The following is a 23,943-nucleotide window of genomic DNA, read 5'->3' on the forward strand; positions in this document are numbered from 1 at the left end:
GTACGGTCCACTATATGAACACAAGTCTCCTCTTCCTCAACCTTCCGTCCCCAAAACAGGCAAGTTGACATTTTGCTCCAAAAGAGCAGATGCCAATCAATAGGTTCCCACTTAGTAAATAGATAATTGGATGCAGAATGTGAATTTCTCATTTGCACTCCTTGATCCAGTCCACAAAGGAAACCCTCTGTGCAAAGGCCCAGCAGAATACATCTGAACTAATAATGTGTGCTCCCCTGCCCCTCCTAACCTCTCCTGACTTGACATGTTGAAAAACAATGATAGTTCAAGAAATATACCTTTTCAGTTATGGGTTTTCATATGCATTGGGTCAACAAACCAACATGTCAAGTAGAAGGTAGGGCACATGACCAAATAAATAATACATGTACTTTTAGAAAAGAAATATTGGGAATGCATCTGAAAAGTTTACATTTAATATTTAAACTAGGCAACCTAGATTGGCAAGAACATGACGTGGGTGTGAAATTACAATTAGAATTCAACTTCGCGGCTATCTCTCTAGGGAGCCTTTTTAAAGGGAAAACCACTAATGTCAAAAACATGAATATTGACCAATATCTTCTTTTTTTAAATACCTATGATCTTTTACCTTGAGCCACCCGGAATAGAAAAAGAACTGTAAAAGAGTAAATATTGGAATGTAAAGATCTAGATCATGGCCAGCATATCCTTGGTTCGGATCCAGAAACTGACGCCCAATTAGGCACGTACAAAAGAAGGTGTATACAGCAAGAGTGACGACCTAGAAGCAGAAAGAACAGGGAAGTTGTTAAAATCATGTAAGCAAGACACTCGTGACATCTGTAAAAATGCACTTTCGAAGGCAATGCCATGCTTGTACCTGGGTGTACACGAGTGGAATGCCCACCCAGTCATAGCCAAACAAAAGGCCACACCAGGATCGGAATCGATTCATTTCCTAATGAAAATTGAATAAAAGGCAGTTATAATACTTTCCACCCAAAAGTCTGAAAAACATTACATGCAACCATGGCATATGAAATTCAAAGGTGATATTTGGTTGTCACTATTCGGAAAGATGTACATCTTTTTACTTAATTATCTTATTGAATATGTATAAGGCACACTATACAGCAGACATTGCTTCCAGGCACCACAATGCAAAAAGGGGAGGGAACAGGGAATATAAACAACAAATAATGGTACTACTAGGCCTTGTGACATTTGGATTGTGCAAGTGCAGTAAGGGGAAGGGAGGGTAGTGATGGTCAGGAAAGGGGAGTAAGAGCAGGGGCATAAGTGAAGGAGGTTGTGGGGGAAGGGAAGAAGGAGGAAGTGCCCAGGGGCTAGGCAAGTGCTAGGGGGGAGGCGTGGGGGTCGAGGGGTAAGTGCAAGAAGGGGATCACGGGGGTGTACTGCCATATAAGTTCGGTCTTTGAATATTAGTACCCGGAGGTGGCGTGGTCTTGGCCTCCCAGCCAATAAGGAGGCTCAGAACAGGGGCTTTACCACATGGTAAAGCCTCATGTCCGAGCATCGTCCGAGCCGGAGGGCACCATCTTCCCCCGCCGGATAATGAGGTAAATGCTCCCCATACCCTGAATCTGTTTCCGCCTACCCCACTTTTCTACACATTTTTCCCCACCATTCCAACCCACTTACCTTCTGCTTCCATATCCCTCGCCGGCGCCGGGAACAGTAGTGTTCCCGGTGCGTCCCAACGCGCCACTGATCGCCATGCAAAGGGAGAAGGGACTACGTGTAGTACCTTTCCCCCGATCCATGGCTGCCATCTCCTTTTGTATTTTTTTATGAATTGAGTAACGACATACGAGTCCTTTCTCAACTTAAAAACCCACTATTAATATCCCAGCAATATTACCCTCGCAGGGGGGCATTACTGTGCCTGGTAAAGCCCTCGCTTTGCTCAGGCTTCTACCTGGCCCGGGGCATTACCTGACACGGGAATGCCCCGCCTGCAAGGGTAATATTGCTTAAATAAGGTAAGGTCAAGTCTGCTGCAATATAGGTCTCTCTAAAATATATTTGTATATTCAAACATAAGAAACCAGAGGCAATATGGTTTGTTTTGGCAATGTATAAATGTACTCACTCAGCGATCATTAATTCGTTTTCAATTCCCAACACTAAGCCACCCACGATGAAGCTTCTGAGGAAGAAAATGAAGTTCCATCTACTTTGCTGTGGAGGTCTGTCTGTCACACTTTCGAGCAAGGGATTTCTCTTCCCGCTCATCCCCCTGCTCTGGACTCTGCTAAATCCAACTGCCCCACCAGGTTCAACTCCCCGCTCTCATCCTCACAAGTTTTCCTAAACCCTTGAGGCCAGGTTGGCTCTCTCATCCCTGCTCCATTTCCTCTTTTATCTCAGCTGATATTTTTTACTCCTATCTATCCTACAAGTGTAGTGCCTGGTACCTACCTATTCCTCCCACCTGCAGCCTTTCTCTCCCCATTACTTCTGACCCAGACACTATCATCTATATGATCATTATGGTTATTCCCTCCCGCCACCACATCTGAACTGGCATACATTCTCTTGTCTGTCACAACATCTTGTGCTCCTGATGACTCATTCCAACAATTAAGAAATTGATTTATTTCTCCGCTCTTCAGCATATTGCCTGTCTCTGGCCCATTCGCAAATTGCTTCAAAGCGGTTGCCATCTAGCTCACCTGATGAAATGCTCTGCTGACCTCAATAACTTATGATATGGTATATGATATGATATATGATATGATATGATGTGGCATTTATAATGTGCCTGTACACAGATGTTTCTAGGCGCGACACAACAAGGAGGGGGAAACAAAGGGAGGACAAAATAACGATCTTACTAGGACTTGTGCACTTCCGATAGCGCAAGTGCAGGGAAGAGGGAAGGGGAGAAGTGCCAGGGGGGGGGAGAAGTGCAGTTAACTCATCAGTGCTGCCAGCGGGGGGGCTCATAAGTGCACAGAGAAGGGACTGTAGGGATGCAGATACAGACTCTTAAGTGCAGGGGAGGCAGTGCAAGGGCAACTGCACATGCAGGAGCCTGGGCCCGAGTTCAGAGGGTGACCAGGTAACCGGTGCGCAGAGCAGTCAGGTGCATCAGCAGGGAAAAGGAAGAGAGAAAGCGGAAGCGAAAGCGAAAAGGAAGGTCTTGAGTTGCTTCCGGAACCAGAGGTAGTTCTGCTCATGTTTGAGAGAGGCAGGGAGGCTGTTCCAGAGGGAGGCCCCAGCCGAGAAGATAGATCTGCCCCCAACTCTCTGCTTGGAAGAGCATCTGACCCTCAGAGAGTTGGAGGTGGATGAGCGGAGAGCTCAAGAAGGAAGATGTTTTGGAAGAGAAAGTAGGAGGTAGAGCGGTCCCAGGCCCCAGAAAGCCTTGTGCGTGATGCAGAGGATCTTGAAGGTGATCCTTGCAGCCACGGGGAGCCAGTAAAGAGATTCCAGAGCTGGAGAGATACGATCCCTGGGCTTGAGGCCAAGGACAAGTCTTGCAGTCCTGTTCTGGATAAGTTGTAAAGGTCAAACAGTAGAGACAGGAAGACTTAGAAAGAGTCTGTTACAATAGTCCAGCCTAGAGAGGATCAGAGCTCTGGAGACAGTGAGCTTCGGGGAAAGTACAAAAAAGGTAGCAGGCGCCCCTCTCTCGAAAGAACAAGGCATGATAACCTGTACAGTGGTTATTAACCACATTGAGAGTTCGCAGCCATTGCTTTTTGCTCACTGTACCTTCACAGATGGGAAATATACATTTGCATATCAGTCTTTGTCCTGCCCACAAGGGCAGTCCAGCACCGAAATGCTATGGCAATTCCTCTCTGAACTGAGTTCGCAGCCATTGCTTTTTGCTGACTGTACCTTCACAGATGGGAAATATCCATTTGCATATCAGTCTTTGTCCCGCCCACAAGGGCAGTCCAGCACCGAAATGCTATGGCAATTCCTCTCTGAACTGAGTTCGCAGCCATTGCTTTTTGCTCACTGTACCTTCACAGATGGGAAATATCCATTTGCATATCAGTCTTTGTCCCGCCCACAAGGGCAGTCCAGCACCGAAATGCTATGGCAATTCCTCTCTGAAGGGGCGCCTGCTACCTTTGTTGAGCTTCGGGGAAAGGCAGAGCAAAACATCAGCCTGCCAACCTCTCACCCACTACTCAAAAGTACTAGAAGAGGTGATCTTTAATCAAGTCACAGATTTCTTGGAAACAAACAGACTACCGGTCCCACTCCAATCACAGCAGTTTCACAGCAGTCACTCATGGAAACGGCATACTCGCATGTCTCCATTGTGAGCGGTCAGAAACGTGGGGCAGACAACTTTGTGAGGTTTTTTTCAAAATATGCCATTTTATTAAATTCAAAAGTGTTTGATAAATGCCTCCCTATTCCTACCCTGATGAGGATTTCCCTGCCTAACATAAACTAAAGGAAACATTCTAACAAAAGGATTCTGTCCCACACACTTGTACATACAACAAACTCAACAAGGTAACATATGGCAATTCAGTTACAACAAAATTAACAGTTATATTCAAGACCAGGTAACTTTCTCTTGGGTGTGTTCCCCTTCCCCAGATTCTATCAGGAATTCAATGATAGTTCAAAAGGATAAGGATATGCCATCATAACATCACATTATCAGGGATCACTCCCACACCATGCATTTGGTCCGACCACTCTTTGGTTTCGAGCCAAATATTACTCCCAAACTCGAATAAGATTAAACATGAGCCATTGCGCAAAACTACACATAGAAACTATAAGGCACTTACCACAGATAACCTATCTGAATGTATGAACTTCCTTATGCATAAAACCAACGAATCAGACCACCCTGACATACTTGTGAAATAATATAATACACAAATGACAAACTTATTGGATGATGTGGCTCCAATGAAGTCCAAAACTATTAGGAAATCTGTGCGCCAACAAAAATGGTTTACACCAGAGCTCACCAAATTGAAGGCTAGCAAAAAACGCGCAGAATGTATCTAGGCTCAAAGATCAAAACTCAAATAATAAGGCCACTTGGAAACTTCATGAAAAAGCATACAAAGAAACAATCCTGGAGGCCAAGCTGACCTATTATAATGACCAAATTGAATTAGCAGACAATGACACCAAGGAACTCTTTCGCCTCTTCAGGTCTTGGGAGAAACCAGAAGTTCTTAATCATACCATCATACCCACTGAAGAGGACTGTTTCAGAACACAGAAAGCCTTCGCAAATAAATTGTTATGTGCCCAAGATAAAATTAGGAGAGAATTACAGAACCAAACTCTAAGTATAAACTCCCTCAACTCAGAGAATGTAGAAACAAAACATCTGATTGATCATATATCACCTACAAATGAGGAACCGAAATCCACTCGCACAGGATTTAGATTCCCGGAGATCTCAGTCGCTGAGATAGAGGATATTATGAGAGCTATGAACCCGACTAGTTGCCCGGGAGATCTCATACCTTCTAAAATTATTTTGGATCATTTGGCCATTTTTGCTCCATTTCTATGCAGATTTGTGAATACCTCCTTTAGACACTGCATGGTCCCACAGGCCATTAAAACAGTGGCAGTTACACCACTTCTGAAAAAGGCAGGTCTAGACCCTAAAGATGCTACCAATTTTCGGCCGATTACGAACACATTATTTTTTCTGAAATTGGTCGATAAGGTAGCCACAATCCATCTTCAACTCCATATCGAAAATACAGGTCGGCTACACGAAAGGCAATCTGGTTTCCGCCGTTTTAACGGCACAGAGAGTGCCCTGGTAGACCTCCAAAGCCACATGTTAACTTTAGTGGAAAGGAGCAGACCGGGCCTGCTAATATTGTTAGATCTTAGTGCAGCCTTTGATCTTTTGGATCACAAGATATTATTAAATAGGCTGCTAGATACCGGTGGTTTGGCTATCGAGACTATAAACTGGGTCAGATCTTTTCTGGAGGGCAGAAGATCCAGGGTATATTGGGGAGACCCATTCTCTGAGGTATAATCCATCATGTGTGGCGTTCCCCAGGGAGCATGTCTGTCACCTCTACTCTTTAATATTTATATGGTCCCTCTCTGTAGAGAACTGGAAAAGTTGGGCTTTTTCTTTACAAATTATGCAGATGATTTCCAGCTGTCCATGGAACTATCGGGAGATCACCAGGAAGACCAGTATAAACTTAATGAAGTCTATAAAGTAATAAAGAATTGGATGACCACAAACTGGCTATGCCTTAATGCCTGGAAAATGGAACTCATGATTCATGGGTCGAAAAAATCTAGAGAGGCGCTAGCTCCTGCTTTCTCTAGTTTCCTGGTTGAGGACAGCCCTATCATAGTAGTTGATAAGGTAAAAACCCTGGGTGCATATTTGGAGGCCCCGGTGGACGCAGGAGCTTAAGTAGACCCTATTGAAAAAAATACCCAATACCATCTGCGTGTCCTGAGACAAGTTGCTCCATTAATCTCCAAAGAAAACCGAGCCAAGTCAGTAAGGGAAGTTATTTTGCCATGTCTGGACTACTGCAATGCCCTACTGGGGGGAGCTAGCAGAGAAGATGTCCTACGATTGCAGAAAATTCAGAATACCTCTGTGCGGATAATTTATGGCATGAAAAGGTACGAACCCACCTCACTCGCCAGAAAGGAACTACATTGGTTACCAATATCGGCCAGGATCTCTTTCAAAATGCTGACCCTCTGCCATAAATGTATCCATGGGACAGCGCCGTCCTATCTAAGGGACAAAATCGCTATATACCAGCCCACAAAAAATCTTCGCTCCACTTCCACCTGGCTTTTTCAGGTGGCAAGGACTAAGAGAGCTCGTGGGAATGGACGTTCATTTTCAGTGCTCGCGTCCAAGGCATGGAACAATTTACCGTTGGCTCTCAGAGAAGAAAGTAACCTCTTGGCTTTTCAAAAACTGTTGAAAACGATGCTCTTTATCTAAACTTCGGCTCAACCTCACGGAACCTTTTCCGCTTGTGAAGGAGCGCTTAGATGCCCTAGGGCTTTGGCGCTATAGAAGTGTTGTAACATAACATAACATAACATCTTGCAACATAGTTCCAATATATTTCCAATAAGTCTCTTAATTGGACTTGACAAACAGTTCAACATTTTCAACAAATCTTTGATCTCTCCACTTGGGGTCAGAGAGTTCTACACAACCTTTCTTCAGAAAATAAGTATACTTCCACAGTTCATCAAGATCAACAAAAAGGCTTCTGTCAAGATAGTTCTTTAACAGTTCACATAATCCTTGTATCAGCAATATTGGTTTGCCAGGATGATTCAGAAACTATTCACAATGTGTTTTTGTGGTCTTGCCACTTCTCCATCTTCATCAACACTTTTAACCACACCACAGTACTTTAATGACTTCTGCCTGATCCACTCACCGGCCAGGCCTATGCTACAAGGTCCCTTGTGCTGGTGTACTCTCCTACCAGGATTAGTAAAACTACCACTACTTCTACAAGTACTTCTGTGGGTTAGTTTTGCTTCACACAGCTCAAAGTCCTATGATTCGATGAACAGTAAGTTTGACTATTTCTTTTGGGAAAACATGAGACACATTGGTGCTGTTTGTTTTATACTTGTGATTGCCACATACAATGCAGGTTATTCTCCTCTCCTCCTAAACACCTACTGTCAGAAGGGCAGCCTTCATGCAGCTCTCGTTTTCCCACTTTTGCACCAAACAAGTACTGATAATGATTCTCTTTTAATCCTGCTCTTCTTTTGCTTAGGCAATGATTGTTTAGGTCAGTTCTCCCTATTGTTTCTTTCTCCCTCTGAGAATAGGGTCTATACCCAACTGGCTCCTTAATGACCTTCTCTTGGCTTTGGCAATTGCTGTTCTTTTTAACTGGATTGGTTATGGTATTCTTTTGGCTTTGGCAACAGTTGCTTGAATTGGCTTCTAACAATATTGCCCTCTCGTGTTGTTGATATTTATGCTGACCTTCAAAATCACCAGAACACTTGGCTGGTCTATGCGCCAGGTTTTTGTATTGCTTTTTTCTCCAATTAGTATCAGCTTGGTGTTTAAAATGATTATCTTTCTGCTTCACACCAGCGGGCGGTTACAGAGAGCTCTGGTTCACAAATTACTAGTGAACTCAACGGGTTTGGCTTGCGTGTCTGCTTGCTCCACTGCCTTCGGTACTCTGCTTCCTCGGCTCCCGGCGGTAAGGAAAACTGCTTTGCTCAGTCATCTCTGGCCGCAGTAGTCAGACAAGAAGCTTCCTTGCGCCAAAGACTCTCAGGTGCCTGCTTGCCACTAGAGTCCGCCTTACCGTGGGGGAAAGCTTCTCAACTTTACGCTTCACGCTGCACAATCTCTGCAACCAAAGTCTCTGAAGGAAGAGACCCTCTTAGAGCTGGCATCCGTACTGCAAACTCTGGTGACTCTGGCGTCTCCCTTCTCCTCCAGTTTCAGCTGCAATGTGGAGTGAAAGCAATCACTACACCTCCCACTACTGCTATCTCTGCTACTCTCTATGGCATGCACCTGAGGGGGCCTTTTATGCCTCCCAGTCTCCCTCAGGTGTGGGTCATTAGCCTTATTAACGTGCAACTTAAAGATCAGTGCTTCTGCAGCCCTCTTCTTTATCTCAGTACTTTGTGCATTGTGGGACTTGAAGTCCCCAATGTTAAACTTACTTTTATTAATGCAGATAGGATTACAATAGTCCTCTTTATCCTAAATTACTTTTTTAAAGGATTGTTATAAGGATCTAATAAAGGTTTTTGCTTTAAAGAAAATGTAGAGTTTTCAGAATCTAAGATGGTAATAATTAGAGATTCACTCTTACCCTTCTGTTGATCATAGCAGTTTTCATCTTTATACGTGGACATGATTTTGGAAAGGGGATTTCTATTCACAACATATGACTTATTGTAACAGTTTTCACCATCTTCAAGTGAGGGAGAGAAAAGCTACTTCTTACAACAAGCCATTACAGACTCTGGCATACCTGACACTCCCTCCTCTGGGGACCTTCTCCTCCCAGGTGAACCTCCCTGCCAATACCACCCCCAGGGCCGGGATCAGGTAGCAGCTGCCTTCCCCATGCCACTTGGTAGGAGACTTTAGATAGTGTCCGGGTGTTGGGATCCTGCAGTCCCCCCCCCCTCCCGGCACCTTACCTCTGCTTCTTGGCCCAGGAGGGCCTCCATACCAGCACAAACTTTGGCCACGCCCCCAACAGCTTCAAGAGCTCTTGCCTGCTAGGGTGAAAGCCCGTGGGTTCAAGAGTGCAGGCGTTGTGCTCCCGCAGGGTGTTTCACGACTACAGGGGGTAGGGTCAAGTGAGTGTGTGCCTGATTCCATTGCTTCAACCTCTGCTTGTGATTGCTAGACCCCCAGGCGTGCGTTCTACAGAATATTCCCACAGAGTGTTGGACTGAAAGAAAAGAAGGAAGAAAGGAAGGACTGTGACCGAGGTGCGAGCGAGCCAAACTGGGCTGGGCATGGGTCGGGGGAGCCGTCTATTCAGTCCTAACTTATCCATTAGTTAATGGTATAGCTGGAAGTCTCTAACAGGGGAAGTTCATATTCTAATCAATGAAATTCATCATTTCTTGAGGGACAATGATGATGTGCCTAAGGATGCAAACAAAAGAGCACAGTCCTCTCCTGTCCCTCCACTCAAGGAGGCCTGCGCTGTGTGTGGCTGCAATTGTGATCGAGTTCTCTCCGAAGTGGTAGTTATTAAAAAACAACTATTAGATCTGCCTGAGGCCCAGCGAAGGGGTGGAGGTTTTTTTTGGGGAATATTACCTAGCATCCCACCTGCTGAAATAGGGCATCATTCCTTGTTACCACTCGGTCATTGCCCCCTCCGAGCATAGTGTACCTACTCGGATGAGGCGGCCCCAGTTTGAGCAACCCCTGGCTGAGCAGCTGTCATATCATAGGGTACCCAGGGAGCTCCCTGGGGCCCCTATTCCGCTTCCTCTACCGGCCGGTCATGGTCCAGGTACACCAGGAACTAAAAGCCCTAGTGAGATCCCCATGCTCGCAGACAGCGTCCGAGGGTGGGTATGTCTGGGCGTCAGTGCTACAAGGAGCAAAGTAGTGCCACTGTATTCCTCCATGGTGTACCCAAACTGTCGGTTGACAAGCGAGAACCAAGGGTTGCTCTCTCCAACAACAAATGCCTTCATTGGCTGCACACTGTAGGGGATTGCGGGTTTGTGTCTATGGAAGCCATGATAGGTTGCCTTAGAATGCCCAGTGCGGGTGATAACCCTTAAGATTCTGTCAAATTGATGTTCTGGGATGAGAGAGTAGCTAGGGGTGTCCGGGGTAGATCTCGGTGTTATGGTAAGTCCCTTAACAGTGGGATCACAATCAGCTCATACGACCATCAAGGACTTGCTGGCCCCCGCGAAACTGCCATATTTAACCATGTTTTATCAGGTGCGACTCTTATACCCCTGGGGACAAGGGGAACAGGGAATTAATGGGGACTTGGGTTTGTGAAACTGAGAAATGAGTTATCCCTGTATAATATATTTTTTAATGTTTATATTCTGTGCCTATCAAGAGCTCCTAGTTTTTCTTTTTAAATGTATTTTTTTCCATAACAACGACACTTAGATGTGTAAATTGCATTGTGAGTTAATGAATCACATTTTGTCGACACTGTGCTTACCGTGTACCATGTACCGTTTAAGTATGAACTTCCCCAATTCCTTTCCCATCCCTTAACTAGCCAGACCGTAGTATCTCGTCTATATAACAACTCTCGTCTAGTACGCCTCTTAGTATTGTCTAATATCTCCATGCAATTCTACTTCATCTGGTCCGGAACTTGCTTTGAACAGGGTTAGAGTAAGTTCTGCCCAATGCATCATGTCCTCCCCTGCTTCCTGATATTGCACACTACTCGCCTGTTTCCACACCTGACTCTGCCGTTGACCATATTTGCGAGTCACCCTAGCACTTCTCTGCAAGCGGGCCCTTTTCTGACTTCCATTCCATTGCTATGCAGCGTTTAGCCAGTACATATGCTAGGCCTTTTAACTTCCCCAGCGCTTTCCCTTCCTTGCACCTCGAGAATAGTCCCAGTATACATGCTTCTGGCAATTGGACATCAAGTGCTATTTGTGCTTTCAACAGTTTTTGTGCAACCGCCATCCAAAACTTCCTTATGGCAACACAACCACAAAACATATGTAGCATGCCAGCATTCTCTTCCTTAAATTTTGGGCAGCCTTGCCTTCCGGTCCCTTTGAATCCCGCTATTGTGCTCGGTGTTAGATAGGCCCTATATGTTAGATACAGTTGTAGGAGCTGCAATCTAGCATTTCTAGAGACCCTCTTATGATAGTAAGACACCTTTTGCCACTCTTTGTCTGTGAAAGTCTTATCTAGTTCTGTTTCCCATTTTGCCCAGGTTTGCAATTCCACTTTGGAGTGGTTTTCAATAAACAAGTCATACAATCTTGATATGGTATGCCCCGCCTTCTGAGATATTTATTATCGTTTCCACTTCCTCACATTCTATCATGTGGCCCCCTATTTCTGGCCACCTCCTCTTTGTCGTGTAGAAGATACTGTCCTACATGTATTCCTGTTATTTCCTGCAATTCATGGACACTTAATAGGGCGTCTCCCCTTCGCAAGTGTCCTATTGGTATGATCCTGAATGTTTCCCAATGTAGCTTAACATTAGCCTTCAGGTCTCTGTCATCATGGCTGCCAAGGGCATGTGTGGCAATATCGGGCCCCTGATCGTAAGCTTTTTGCAGATTCTATGCCATATCTGTATGCTCAATTTAACCAAGTGTGGATATCTTTGTGATGCCATTGGGGGTGCCCATAATATCTCATTTAAGTGTCAGTGTTATATTGCCGGTTGTAAGAGGGCTGTGTCAATACTGGGATCACTAGTGAGCCAACCGACTACGTACTGCATCTGGCTTGCTAGATAATATAATTCAAAATGTGGGATTCTCAGCTCTGCCTTATCGTAGGGTCTCTTTAGTGTACTTAGCGCCACTCTATGTCTACCAACCTGCCATAGGAACCTTCAACTCCTTTTCTAGTCTGGCAAAGAATGTTTGGGGTGTATTGTAGGGGACATTTCCAAAGCAATGTAGTATTCTGGGTAGTGCCACCATCTTTAACAATGCTGCTCTTCCCCTTACCGACAATGGTAACTTCCCCCAAAATGTAATTGAATTCTCTAGTCGGTCTAATGATTTTACGGTGTTGTGTGCATGCTCTTGCACGGGGCTGTGGTATATGTCCAGCCCCAGATATCTGAAGGTATCTTTTTCCCACGGCAATGATAGTACTGGTAGCTCCACCTTGTTTCCAGAAGCAAACTTGGCGAGTGAGAATACGCATGATTTGCTCCCATTAATCGTGATTCCAGACAGCACGCCAAAGTTGTCCAGTACCTCCAGTATGTGCTGCAGGCTCTCCTCTAGGTCTCTAATATATAGCAGCATGTCATCCGCATACATGGATACTACATGCCTCACTCCATCCTGATTCCTGCATCCTGATATTATCACCTAATTAATGTATGTACAGCATCAGGGATAGTGGACAGCCTTGTCTGGTATCTTTGCCCAACTCCCAACTCTCAGAGAGAAACCCACCCATTTTGACCCTGGCCAAGGGTTTAGTGTAGATCGATTTAATCCACTGCATATACTTCAGGCCGAAGCTTAATTTTTCCATTGTTGTGTAGAGCCAGTCCCACCGGACTGAGTCGAACGCATTTGTTGCGTCTAGTGAAGCCACGGTACAAACCTTGTCCCAATCTTGTGTACTGTTAATGACGTGATGTAATATGCGTAAATTCCAAGAACTATACCTACCTCGCACATAGCCCGTTTGATCAGGGTGTATTAATTCTGTTATTACTCTCCTGAGCCTATTCGCTAATAGTGCTGTTAGTATCTTGTTGACCTGATTCAACAGGGACAAGGACCTGTAGAAACCACAATCAATTGCTTGTTTATTAGGCTTGGGTAGTGGAATTATCACTACTTCTCTCATGCTTCCTGGAAGCATACCTACTTCAAATTATTCCATGTATACTTTAAGCAAGATAGGTGCAAGTGTGCATGCGTATGTCTTGTAGAATTCCCCCAGCAACCCGTCCATACCCAGTGTTTTACCCAAGGGCAATGTTCTATTTATGGACAGGATCTCATCAGACGTTATGGGTTCTTCTAGCATCTGTACTTTGTCTTTTACTAATTGCGGTAAGACAATGAGGTATAATGCTTCCTGTAATTCCTCGTAACGCTTGTTGCTGGTAACTGTATACAACTCACTGCAATATTCATAAAATGTGTTGTTCACACCCTTTTGTGTGTTGTGCACAGTGCCCTCTTTATTCCGGACAAAGTGTATTGGCGTTGGCTTCCTATCGTTCTTGTATAGCCACGCCAGAAGTCTGCCCGGTTTACCCCTTCCGCGTGTGTTTTTTCCAAATGTTTTGCATAACTAAATGCACCCAGTCTATCCCATTGTGTTAGGCACTCTTGTCTTAACCTGATTACTTCCTCCAAATTCTCCTTGCCCGTGCTGTTCCTTCGCTCTGCTTTGGCTAACTCAGTTCTATCCTGTTTAGTTCAGACGTGAAAGTTTTGTGTACCCCTCCAGCTTGAGCTATCATTTCCCCCCTACTCACCACTTTGAATGCCTCCCATACTGTTCCTATCGACTCAATGCTGGCTACATTTGTCTTAAAGAATTCCTCTGTATGCTTCCGCACATGTTTTTTTAATGCTATGTCCAGTAGGGTTTTGCTACGTAGTCTCCAGGTTGGTATAGCCGGCCTGGGCGCCATTATTACCCACTTGAGCACACTAATGGGGCATGATCTGACAGTACTCTGGCTCCGTATTCTGCCTCTTCAAATTCCCTCATGTGTTCCTCTCCTGTGAATAGATAATCCACCTTGTGTGTACTTTGTATGGGGCAGTGTAAGTAATCTCTCAGTGCTGGGTGTAGTGTCCTCCAAATGTCTACCCGGCTAAAGGATCGCAGTAGCGTATTCAGCATTTTAGCTGGCGGTGCAGGCCTTCTATACTTGTCGTCGGACCTGTCAATTTTAGGGTTGAATGTACAATTACAGTCTCCCCCCCCCACAGCAGTACTCTGTTTCTGTATGGACTTAATCTTGCATATAGGGAATGGAAAAACATAGTAGCGTTGTTGCTAGGTGCGTAGGTATTCACAATACATACTTCTCTGTTTACTAGGGTGCCATAAATCAGCACCACCCTACGTTCGTCATCAGACTTACAGGGTCATCACGAGTTTGGCGGTAACACTTAAATGTGGCGGTAATGCTATTGCCGCCGCATTTAATGGTCCGCCAAATCACGGGCTTGGCAGATTTGCCCCCAGTTGAAAGCTGAAAGCTGGGGGCAAATCTGCCGCAATTCTGCCAATTTCCAGCGCTAATACCGCCAGCGGTAATAGCCCCAAACATTCCCCAATGGGCCCAATGGGATATGAGAAATTCCTGAATGGGCCCGATGGGGAATGGGGACTAACCGTTCTGCCAAACCCGTGATCCGGCGCTAATACCGCCGAGGTTAGCGCCCAACTCGTGATGAGACCCTTAGTGTCATCAGACGGTTCCATTTCTTCTAAAAATCTTAGATAAAGCTGCACACATGCAGATACAGTCCTACCTTGAAAACAACGCTGTCCTAGGTAAAAGACAGTCCGGATTCCGCAAAGGTCATGGCACTGAAACCGCTTTACTAGATCTGAAGAACCAAATTACCCTAATTTTAGATAAAGGCAAGCCGGCCCTTCTGCTCCTCCTAGACCTCTCGGCGGCATTTGATTTAGTCGATCATGCCATCCTCACGAACCATCTCACTCAGGCCGCACATTTCTCCAAACAAGCCACAAACTGGATCACCTCCTTCCTCGAAGGAAGAGTGATGAAAGTGTTTTCCAATATAGCTAACACAGAGCCTACTACCATCAGGTATGGAGTCCCTCAGGGCTCCTACCCTCTATAATCTTTTTACCAAACCTCTCTTTGATAAACTGGACGCACTTGGGATCACATACACCAACTACGCTGACGATACCCAAGTACTCCTCCCGCTCACAGGACTCTACCACCAGGACGCAGCCACCCTCCAGAATATATACGCCACCATCCAAGCATGGATGGCCACGAACGGCCTATGTCTTAACGGAGATAAGACCGAAATTCTCATCCTTGGTCAAAAATCCACTCTCACGAACCTCGACCCACTCTACACCAACTTCTGCATAGACAACTGTGTCATCCCAGTTCTACCTTCTGTTAAAACACTAGGAGTCCACATTGACGCCTCACTCTCCATGGACAAGCAAGTGAACTCCATTGTTTCTGCCTCCGCCATGAGCACTAAGCTCATTAATGCCATCAAACCTTTCCTAACCAAAGATAATTGCCTTTCTATTGCCAGAGCCACCATTGGAGCCAAACTAGATTATTGTAATGTGCTATTGGCTGGCACCTCCAACTCCAATCTCAATAAACTCCAAACAACACAGAATAATGCACTAAGAGCAGCTCTCAATATACCAAAAAGGGACCACATTGCGCAAGCCAGAAAGGCAGCACACTGGCTACCTGTCAAAGAGCGCATTACATTCAAAATACTTACCACCGCACACAAATGTATCAACCTGTCTGCACCCTCATACCTGTCTGATACGCTAGCGAGATCTCACTCCACCAGACCAACTAGGCAATGCCACACCAACCAACTTAGGGTCCCACGCATCAAACGAGCTAGAGCAGGTGGAATAAGCTTCCCCTACATTGCCCCTAAGCTATGGAACGCACTACCTAGCACGCTCAGAGCAGAAACCTCTCTCACTGCCTTCCGAAAAAAACTGAAAACCACCTTGTTTAACTAATTCCTCTTCCTTTGTGTCATTTACTCTCTCCTCCTCCTCTCCTCTCTTCTCCTCCTCTCCTGTAACTACTATTCTTCTCTTGCAACTAAGTAATGACTTCAGTGTATGTACAAGTCATTTTCATATCTGTAACAAGCGCCACGATGCCCTCTGGGCTGCCTGTGCGCTAAACAAATGCGAATAAATAAATAAATAAATAAATAAGACTCACTGGGACAGTGGGGACTATCCATATTAGTACTCCCTATAGCGTAAATCAAGTTTGTGGATACCGCTACCACCCCGGCCCATTTCTGCGCTAATTTGTCTTGTCCACTTTTATTGAGGTGTGTCTCTTGTATCAAGGCTATTCCTATTTTGTTCTTACGCAAATATGTAATTGTTCTGTGCCGCTTAACATAGCTATTAAGGCCTCGAATATTCCAGGTCATTACTTTGATGCTTCCCGCCATTGTGTGTGTGTATGGTCGTTTTTGCTTGTGGTCTCCCCATTAAATCTTTGTTCCTCGAGACTATGACTCCGTGCGTGACTATGAATAGAGATACATTGTCCAGCTTCCCCTTCCCCCAACTCAACTGTGTCATCCCAAACTTAATTCGCCCAGCTATGCAGCGCATGCTTAGACAAACCCGCTTCCGCTCCTTCCCACCTAGTCAGCCGACCAGTTGCTGGGTGCCCAACAGGCGGGTACTTATGGCGTACCCTACCAGAAAAGTATGGGGAAGTTGGGGTGCTCACTGTCCTGTGACATCCTTCCCTTGAAGAATGTGTCCTTGTTTCGTCCTCTGCTGTCTTGTGGCCATTCTACAAAAACAGCCGCAATGATGTTCCATTTACGGTCTTTCTGTTATTCTGCGACCCAGTGTCTCTCTGTGTTCGGGCCCTTGAGACCAACGCTTGTGCTTAGTTCCAAGGACTCTCAATTCCTATGAACAGGCTTGTCTCAGGGCTTGTACTTCCCAAGAGTCGTCAGTCTCACCATGATGTTGGTGCTTTCTCGCTGTCTAGCCAGTCTTGTGCTTCCTCCAGTGTGTTGAAGAGCAATGCCCGTCCGTTGTGTATTATCTTCAGCCTGGCTGGGTATATTAACATATATTTTAGTTCTGCCTTCCTCAGTCTTTCCTTTATTAATTATTTATTAAATTTATTATTTATTACTATAAATTGGGCACAACGTTTCTGCACTTGGAAGGTGTAGTCTGGGTATTTTGCCAATTTAGCCAAGGCTTGTTGTATCGTTCCTCCCATCCTTGAAAATGCCAACATCTTCTCTCTATCTTTATAATTTAGTATTTTTCCAATGATAGGCCTGGGAGGTGCTCGGTGGTGGTTTCCTGATTTAGGAACAGAGTGCGCTTTCTATTGTGAAAGCTTGCATGAGGTTCCCTGGTCCCAGTTCTTGTAGTAGCAAATTCTCTACATAATTGGTGGGGTCAGTTCCTTCCATTCCTTCAGGCAGTCCAAGTATCCTGATGTTATTTTCCTAGTACGCCCTTCCGCGTGCTCGGCTCTGTCTTCGAGCAGTTTTACTTTTTGCTTCAGTATGTGAACATCCGCTGTTGCTTGCTGCACTTCCTTGGTGTTGTCCATGACTTCTGTTTACAGCTGGCCTGTGCGTTCCGCTAGCGCAAAGACGTCTTGTCTCAGCAGACCTACGTCCACCATTACTGCATCTATTTTCGCTTCTAGAGCTGACTTCAGTGCTGCTATGGTGGCTAGTATCTGCTGGTCCCCTTTGTCCAGTGGGCCTTCCATGTTTCCTGCAGGTTTTGACCCTATTCCTCGTTTGGGGCTGTCTTTGCTTTTGTTGAATGCGTCAATGATGTTCTGCTTTCCTTTAGCTTTGGCTCCTTTGGACGCCATTCGTTTTGCGCACTATGCGTTTTACAGCGTGCTTGTTACCTTGCCCGCTTGGACCTCACTGTGTCTGATCTTCCGGCACAGGGGTTTGCTATTGCCCTGCACCTCTTGTTCAGATGACTTGCGCTGAGATATGTGGGGCTTTTCACCTCTTGTCCCCAATCATAAAGTGTGTTGGGGCTGTCTGCGCGGGCTTGGTCGACAGCCTTAGGTCTGTTTGACCTTGTTCCAGGTCCGCTGTTTAAATACCTGCGTTATACCAAGCCTGACACTGTCTCAGCGCAGTCTCAGTGCAGTCTGACCAATGTGTCACACTGTATGTGGTTGCTCATTTCACTGCGCTTTGCCCGACTTGCACGTCACCTTAGCGCGTGGGTTGGGCCGTTGCTGGGGATGTTTTTTTTAAATGAGCATCATAGTTGAAGTACCACGTTCACTCACATGCTTTTTCACAGCTCACCCCTGCACACCTTACTGCTATCAACGCTGTGTGCTGCAAGCCAATGCCCCCGTCCCAAGCTGCAAGGGGATCTCTGCTGTTTCTCACTGCAACATCTTCTCCTCCACACCGGTCACTTGGCCGCTTGAGACCCAGTGAGTCCGCTTGTGCACACGGACACTTGCAGTCCTCCGCTTATGGACGGGCAGGCTGCCACGTTCTATTCCTCTTCACCACTTCCCACGCCAGCCTTCAGTTCTGCCCGTACTCCGCTCAGGGCCACGTCAGTGCTGCTGTGCTCAGCCGAACGCCATCTTGGCTGCTTCTGGAATCCCTCGCAGCTGGCGCAGCCCGTTCTACTGCAGATCCAAGGTGTCGGGCGAATGACTGTTGTTCTCTGGTGCAGCTTCTTACTGTTGTACAATTGTTTTAAACCAAATCATCCTGAATTACTTGCTGTTACACTGGATCTATGTAGGATCTTGCAGGAGCATCCATACGACCCGTCTTCACTGCATGGCAGTTAGCCACACCCCCCTGTCAAAGGCTCCTAGTTTTATGCTCTATTTGTATTTGTTGTTATTCTCTTTGGAGGAGGTACCATAGATTATTGCTCTATGTATGTTAGTGACAATGTAAAGCTTTGATGGTTCCCTAGAGCCGAATAAAGTTATGTTTGATGATGGTGATAGGATTTTTGTGAGGACTCTGCAAGATTCATCACACCAACTTCCAAATTACTGCTTACCACTCAAAACCCCCTTCCATTGTCATCCTCGACGATCTCTTTGCAACCGTCTTCACTGATGATCATTCTGCTCTTCTTACTCTCTCTAACCTTGGGTTTCAGGGCCCATCCTTGGTTGGACTGTCCTCATACCTGTCTGATCGCTCCTCCTCTATCTTATGTAACATTGACACTTCGTATGCCAAACCCCACCTAGAAGGGGAGTCACTCAATACATCCTTGCATGCAAGCTCATCTAATACTTCAGCTTCTCCAAACACTCATTACCTTTTGTAAGGAACTCATATTGGCAACAGTAAAAACAGACACAAGTGATCATAGTTCAAAGGTGTTTATTAAACTGTTTAATGGGTGAGAGAAATGCCCAATCGAAACCTAAATCTAAGATGGGAGCAAGTTACGACCATTAAATAATAATATGGCAGACCTAATGGCTTCTTGTCAAATAAAAAGGGCCTATACTAAAAAAAACTATTGCCCATCCTTACAACTAAGTTACAAAGTAGTGTGGGATAATGGTCACAAGAAAAGAAAGAAGTGTTCACCAAATGATAAGTCAGGATGGTAGGGCTGGGGTCTCCCTTCCCCACATTTATAGCATGGGACAAGGGAGGACCTTTGAGCACAGCATACTCCTGGGCCTCACCAGCACCAGGTTACAGTTCCTTTCAATGATGCCAGGACCTTCTCTTTCCTCCAAAGTCTCTTGCCTTAGAACACCTACTGTACCATAAACAATAAACAAACAAAAGTTCCTTTCAAATCTCTCACTTTGGTCGATTGCTCTTCGCCCCTTCGGATCCCCTCAGCCGGGCTCTGATCCTTCTTGCAATGTTAGCCTCCCTCAATCAGGTTCACTATAGCCTTTCACTCAAACATATCATTCAACAGTTTCAATGTCCTTTTCAACAACTATCCATCGTGGACATCCCTCAGCCAGATTCATACTTGTCGACACAATGTTCATGTGTATTTCCCTGTTTACTCTCAATTTGCAGGCATCCCTGTGTCAGGTTCACATTTGCCAGTTTCACAGTTCAATTAGTTTTCTCCAATGTGCCAAAGACTTTCGAGTGTACAAGGGTTTTTGCTCGACCCTCGTAGGACAACTTTGACACTTCACACTGGCCTCTCCAATACCTCTTGGTTCTCGTAGTTTCAACAAACAACACAACCCACAAAGGCTTCAGTAAGAGTCCTTCGAATAAGCGCCCCGCAACGCCTGACCACTCTGCTTCTAAACCTTCTACTAGGGTTTCTTTAAAGTTCATTTACACAAGTTGTTTGTTCAACAAGGTTGCCGCCCGCGACCTTGGGCCCAGCACAGTTCGGTTTTACTATCTGTCTTCTCCGGCTCACCGACTGTGCTAAACTGTTGGAGTTCTTCTCTCGGGAGTCAAGGACAGTACCACAGTGGCAAGCACTTCTTTCCGCTTTGGCTATCAGCGCGTGAGGGACCTGGTGCCGTTGACATCTGCCACACCACACGCAAGCTGGACTTCCCGGTCTTATGATTTCCCTTTCAGCGGCTTCGCAGGTTTGAGTTGAAAAGGGCAAGAGCAACTCCCTCTTCGTCGTCTGCCCAGGTCTCACCGCCTTTCTCCTCTGTTTGAACTGCCGGGGGGTGTAGCTGTTTACTCGTGCATTCGGCCTTGCTCAAAGAATGCTCTTGCGCTGAACCTTTTATCCCTGTGGGGAAGGGGAAGGGAAAGGGATGTCAGGTGTATGTAGTTATTGTCAATTGCCTGTCTCTGCCTGACCCTTGTGTTGGGACATGTCAGGTAAACAGCTCTGTTGTTAGTCCGTTGTCTTTCACGGTGTAGGAAAGTGTTAGGGTCGGAAAAGGAGGGGTGGGGTAGAGCATCTGGGTATCCTACAGGATAGATTGAGAAAAGGGGTTAGAAGGAAGGCGTTACTGCACCTCGCCCGTCGGTGTCCCACTTCCACTCCTTGAAACCCCCATTCAGGTGATCCTTCCCCACTGGTCCACCTCCAGGAACTGGATGCAATAGCGATGGCCGTGTCCTGGCCCCCTGGATGACAGGTTTCTCACATACCCTTCCTCTATGCAATGTAGCCGCCTCTGCTTCACAGGGGAACCGCGAAAGGAAGTCTACATTCCCCTGGTCTTTTCCTTTTCGGTGTTCCACAGTGAAGCAGCAGGGTTGTAGGTCTAGAAACCATCGCATTACCCGACTAGGGGCGAGTGGTCTGGAACGGTGAACTTTCTTCCTAATAGGTAGTATCTAAGATGGATAATGGGCCACTTGATGGCCAGGGGCCTCTAGATCCAACAGAGAGTAATTTTGCAAATAGGATAGGGTGTTCTAATCCATCGCAAACCTGCGACAGTACTGCTCCTAAGACTGTAAGGGAGGCATCTGTCTATAATATTTAAACTCTTTAGAGAAGTCTACTACCTTCAGGATTGGGTTCTGGCACAAAGTTTGTTTTAGAGTGGTATAATATACATATATCCAATTGACAGGGTAATTCATAGAATTTCGCAGAAAAGTGTCGCAAGCGGCTGGCGCAGAGTGTCCGCGTGCGATTGTCTGCGCCAGCCGCGTGCGCTAAAATCGATTTCCGCGCACAGCACATTCATGGATTTTCGCATCCAAAACCAGCCGTGGCGCAGCGTGGCGCAGCGACCCTGCAGCAGCGCCAGTTACGCCCCCAAGAACGCCCTCGCGCAAGGAAAAGCCTTCAAAATCCCCAAATAATCGCAAAGGGCTGCGCTAACCCTGGACCAGTTCACCGGGCTGGCAAACAGCAAACGCCAAGCGGGGAACGTGTATTTCAGTGGTTCGCGGGAAGTTCCACACGCGATTGTCCTGTGTACGTGTGCATCAGGGGTGCGTGGGAAGTTCCACACCAAAATCAGCAGGGTACGTGTATTACAGGGGTGCGCGGGAAGTTCCACATGCGATTACAGCAGGGTACGTGTATTTCAGGGGTGCGCGGGAAGTTCCACACGCGAATGGCCCCGTGCGAGCAGGGTACGTGTATTCCAGGGGTGCGCGGGAAGTTCCACACGCGATTTCAGCAGGGTACGTGTATTTCAGGGGTGCGCGGGAAGTTCCACACGCAATTGGCCCAGTGCGAGCAGGGTACGTGTATTCCATGGGTGCGCGGGAAGTTCCACATGCGATTTCAGCAGGGTACGTGTATTTCAGGGGTGCGCGGGAAGTTCCACACGCGATTGGCCCAGTGCGAGCAGGGTACGTGTATTCCATGGGTGCGCGGGAAGTTCCACACGCGATTTCAGCAGGGTACATGTATTTCAGGGGTGCGCGTGAAGTTCCACACGCGATTCCATCAGGGTACGTGTATTTCAGGGGTGCGCGGGAAGTCCCACACGCGATTGGCCCCGTGCGAGCAGGGTACGTGTATTTCAGGGGTGCGCGGGAAGTTCCACACACGATTGGCCCCGTGCAAGCAGGCTACGTGTATTACAGGGGTGCGCGGGAAGTTCCACACGCGATTTCATCAGGGTACGTGTATTTCAGGGGTGCGCGGGAAGTTCCACACGCGATTGGCCCAGTGCGAGCAGGGTACGTGTATTTCAAGGGTGCGCGGGAAGTTCCACACGCGATTGGCCCCGTGCAAGCAGGGTACGTGTATTTCAGGGGTGCGCAGGAAGTTCCACACGCGATTTCATCAGGGTACGTGTATTTCAGGGGTGCGCGGGAAGTCCCACACGCGATTGGCCCAGTGCGAGCAGGGTACGTGTATTCCATGGGTGCGCGGGAAGTTCCACACGCGATTTCAGCAGGGTACGTGTATTCCAGGGGTGCGCGGGAAGTTCCACACGCGATTTCAGCAGGGTACGTGTATTTCAGGGGTGCGCGGGAAGTTCCTGTCATGATCTCTGCTTCCAAAAGGTCAGGGTTTTCCCAACTCCCTTGGAAGCAGATCCATAACCCAGGTTCCGAGTGCCAACCAGTCCCAATTGGGACCTTTTGGACCCAGTCCTGGCGCCAGTGGCACCAGGCTCATAAATATGCCCAGTCCCAGCGCTGGAAGCGCCAGGCTCATAATGCTTGGGTGGACTTACCTGCAGCAGACCATGCTGCTTACTTGCCTGCCAGTTGAGCCTCTGATTCTCTTCTGTTTGGAACTACTTTTCCTGTTGGGTGGGGCAGGAGCCACTCCCTAGGTTCAGAACACTGGAACTCTTCTGGAAAGCAGGAACTCTTTTCTTACCTAGGCGTGGCTGTGGAAGGAGACACTGAAGCACTACAGGAGGCTATTTAAACCACACCCGATGGATGAATCTTGCTTTGCATTATTCTGCATCCTCTGCAGCAGAACGCTCATCGTGTCTTCTGCATCTGATCCTGGGCCTAAGGGAAAAGGCTTACCATCCTGAATCCAGTCTTCAGCAACACCTATAAAGACAAGAAAGAACAGGTTAGCATTACGGTCTTCAGTGACAGCGCTTCACTTACCTGGTCCATCGGCTGTCACCAACGCCTCGCGCTGCATTCCGGCATCTGAAAGACAAAAGCTTACCAACTCTTCGCACGCTCCGGAGGTCTTCGGCGCTGCATCCCGCATCTGAAAGACAAAACAAGGTGCGTTTAAAGACATTGGGGAACTTTAATACTCACGTGCCATTACTCCTTTCCACATCTAACCCAGTGGGTATTCCGGCACCCTGCAGCCGCTCCGAACTTGTACCTGCAAAATAAAAAGACAGTTAGAGCGCATCGTGAAGCAGGCAACAAGCGCTTACTTACGTGCTTCCAGGCGCTTCTATTCATCACACGGGCTCCATCTTCAACTCACTTCAGCCCGTCATCCGCCATCGCCGGAACCCTGCAAAACAAGAGACATCATTACTAAAGACTTTTAAAGACATTAGAATTACTCAAAACTTACCGTTCGTGCAGTAAACGACGGACAGCAGTCCTCTGAAGTCAAGAGGCCTGCTCCCCTTATCCAGTGAAGAAACTGGTTACAGCACCCTGCCCCGAGGCAGA

At 46.7% G+C, this 23,943-nt stretch overlaps 1 protein-coding gene across 2 annotated transcripts in view; it reads right to left on the reverse strand.

Moving 5' to 3' along the window:
- The window catches only part of BEST3 (bestrophin 3), a 469,126-nt gene that overhangs the window by 44,081 nt on the left and 401,102 nt on the right, over positions 1-23,943 (reverse strand). For both annotated transcript variants that reach the window (XM_069628231.1, XM_069628232.1), the window contains 2 exons: positions 866-943; positions 614-766 (listed from right to left, as the gene is read on the reverse strand). In XM_069628231.1, coding sequence (XP_069484332.1) covers positions 614-766; positions 866-943 — 231 coding nt within the window. The remainder of the gene's footprint in view (positions 1-613; positions 767-865; positions 944-23,943) is intronic.

The sequence above is a fragment of the Ambystoma mexicanum genome, chromosome 12 (genome assembly GCF_040938575.1).
Source record: "Ambystoma mexicanum isolate Mex_15411 chromosome 12, UKY_AmexF1_1, whole genome shotgun sequence".
Lineage (NCBI taxonomy): Eukaryota > Metazoa > Chordata > Amphibia > Caudata > Ambystomatidae > Ambystoma > Ambystoma mexicanum.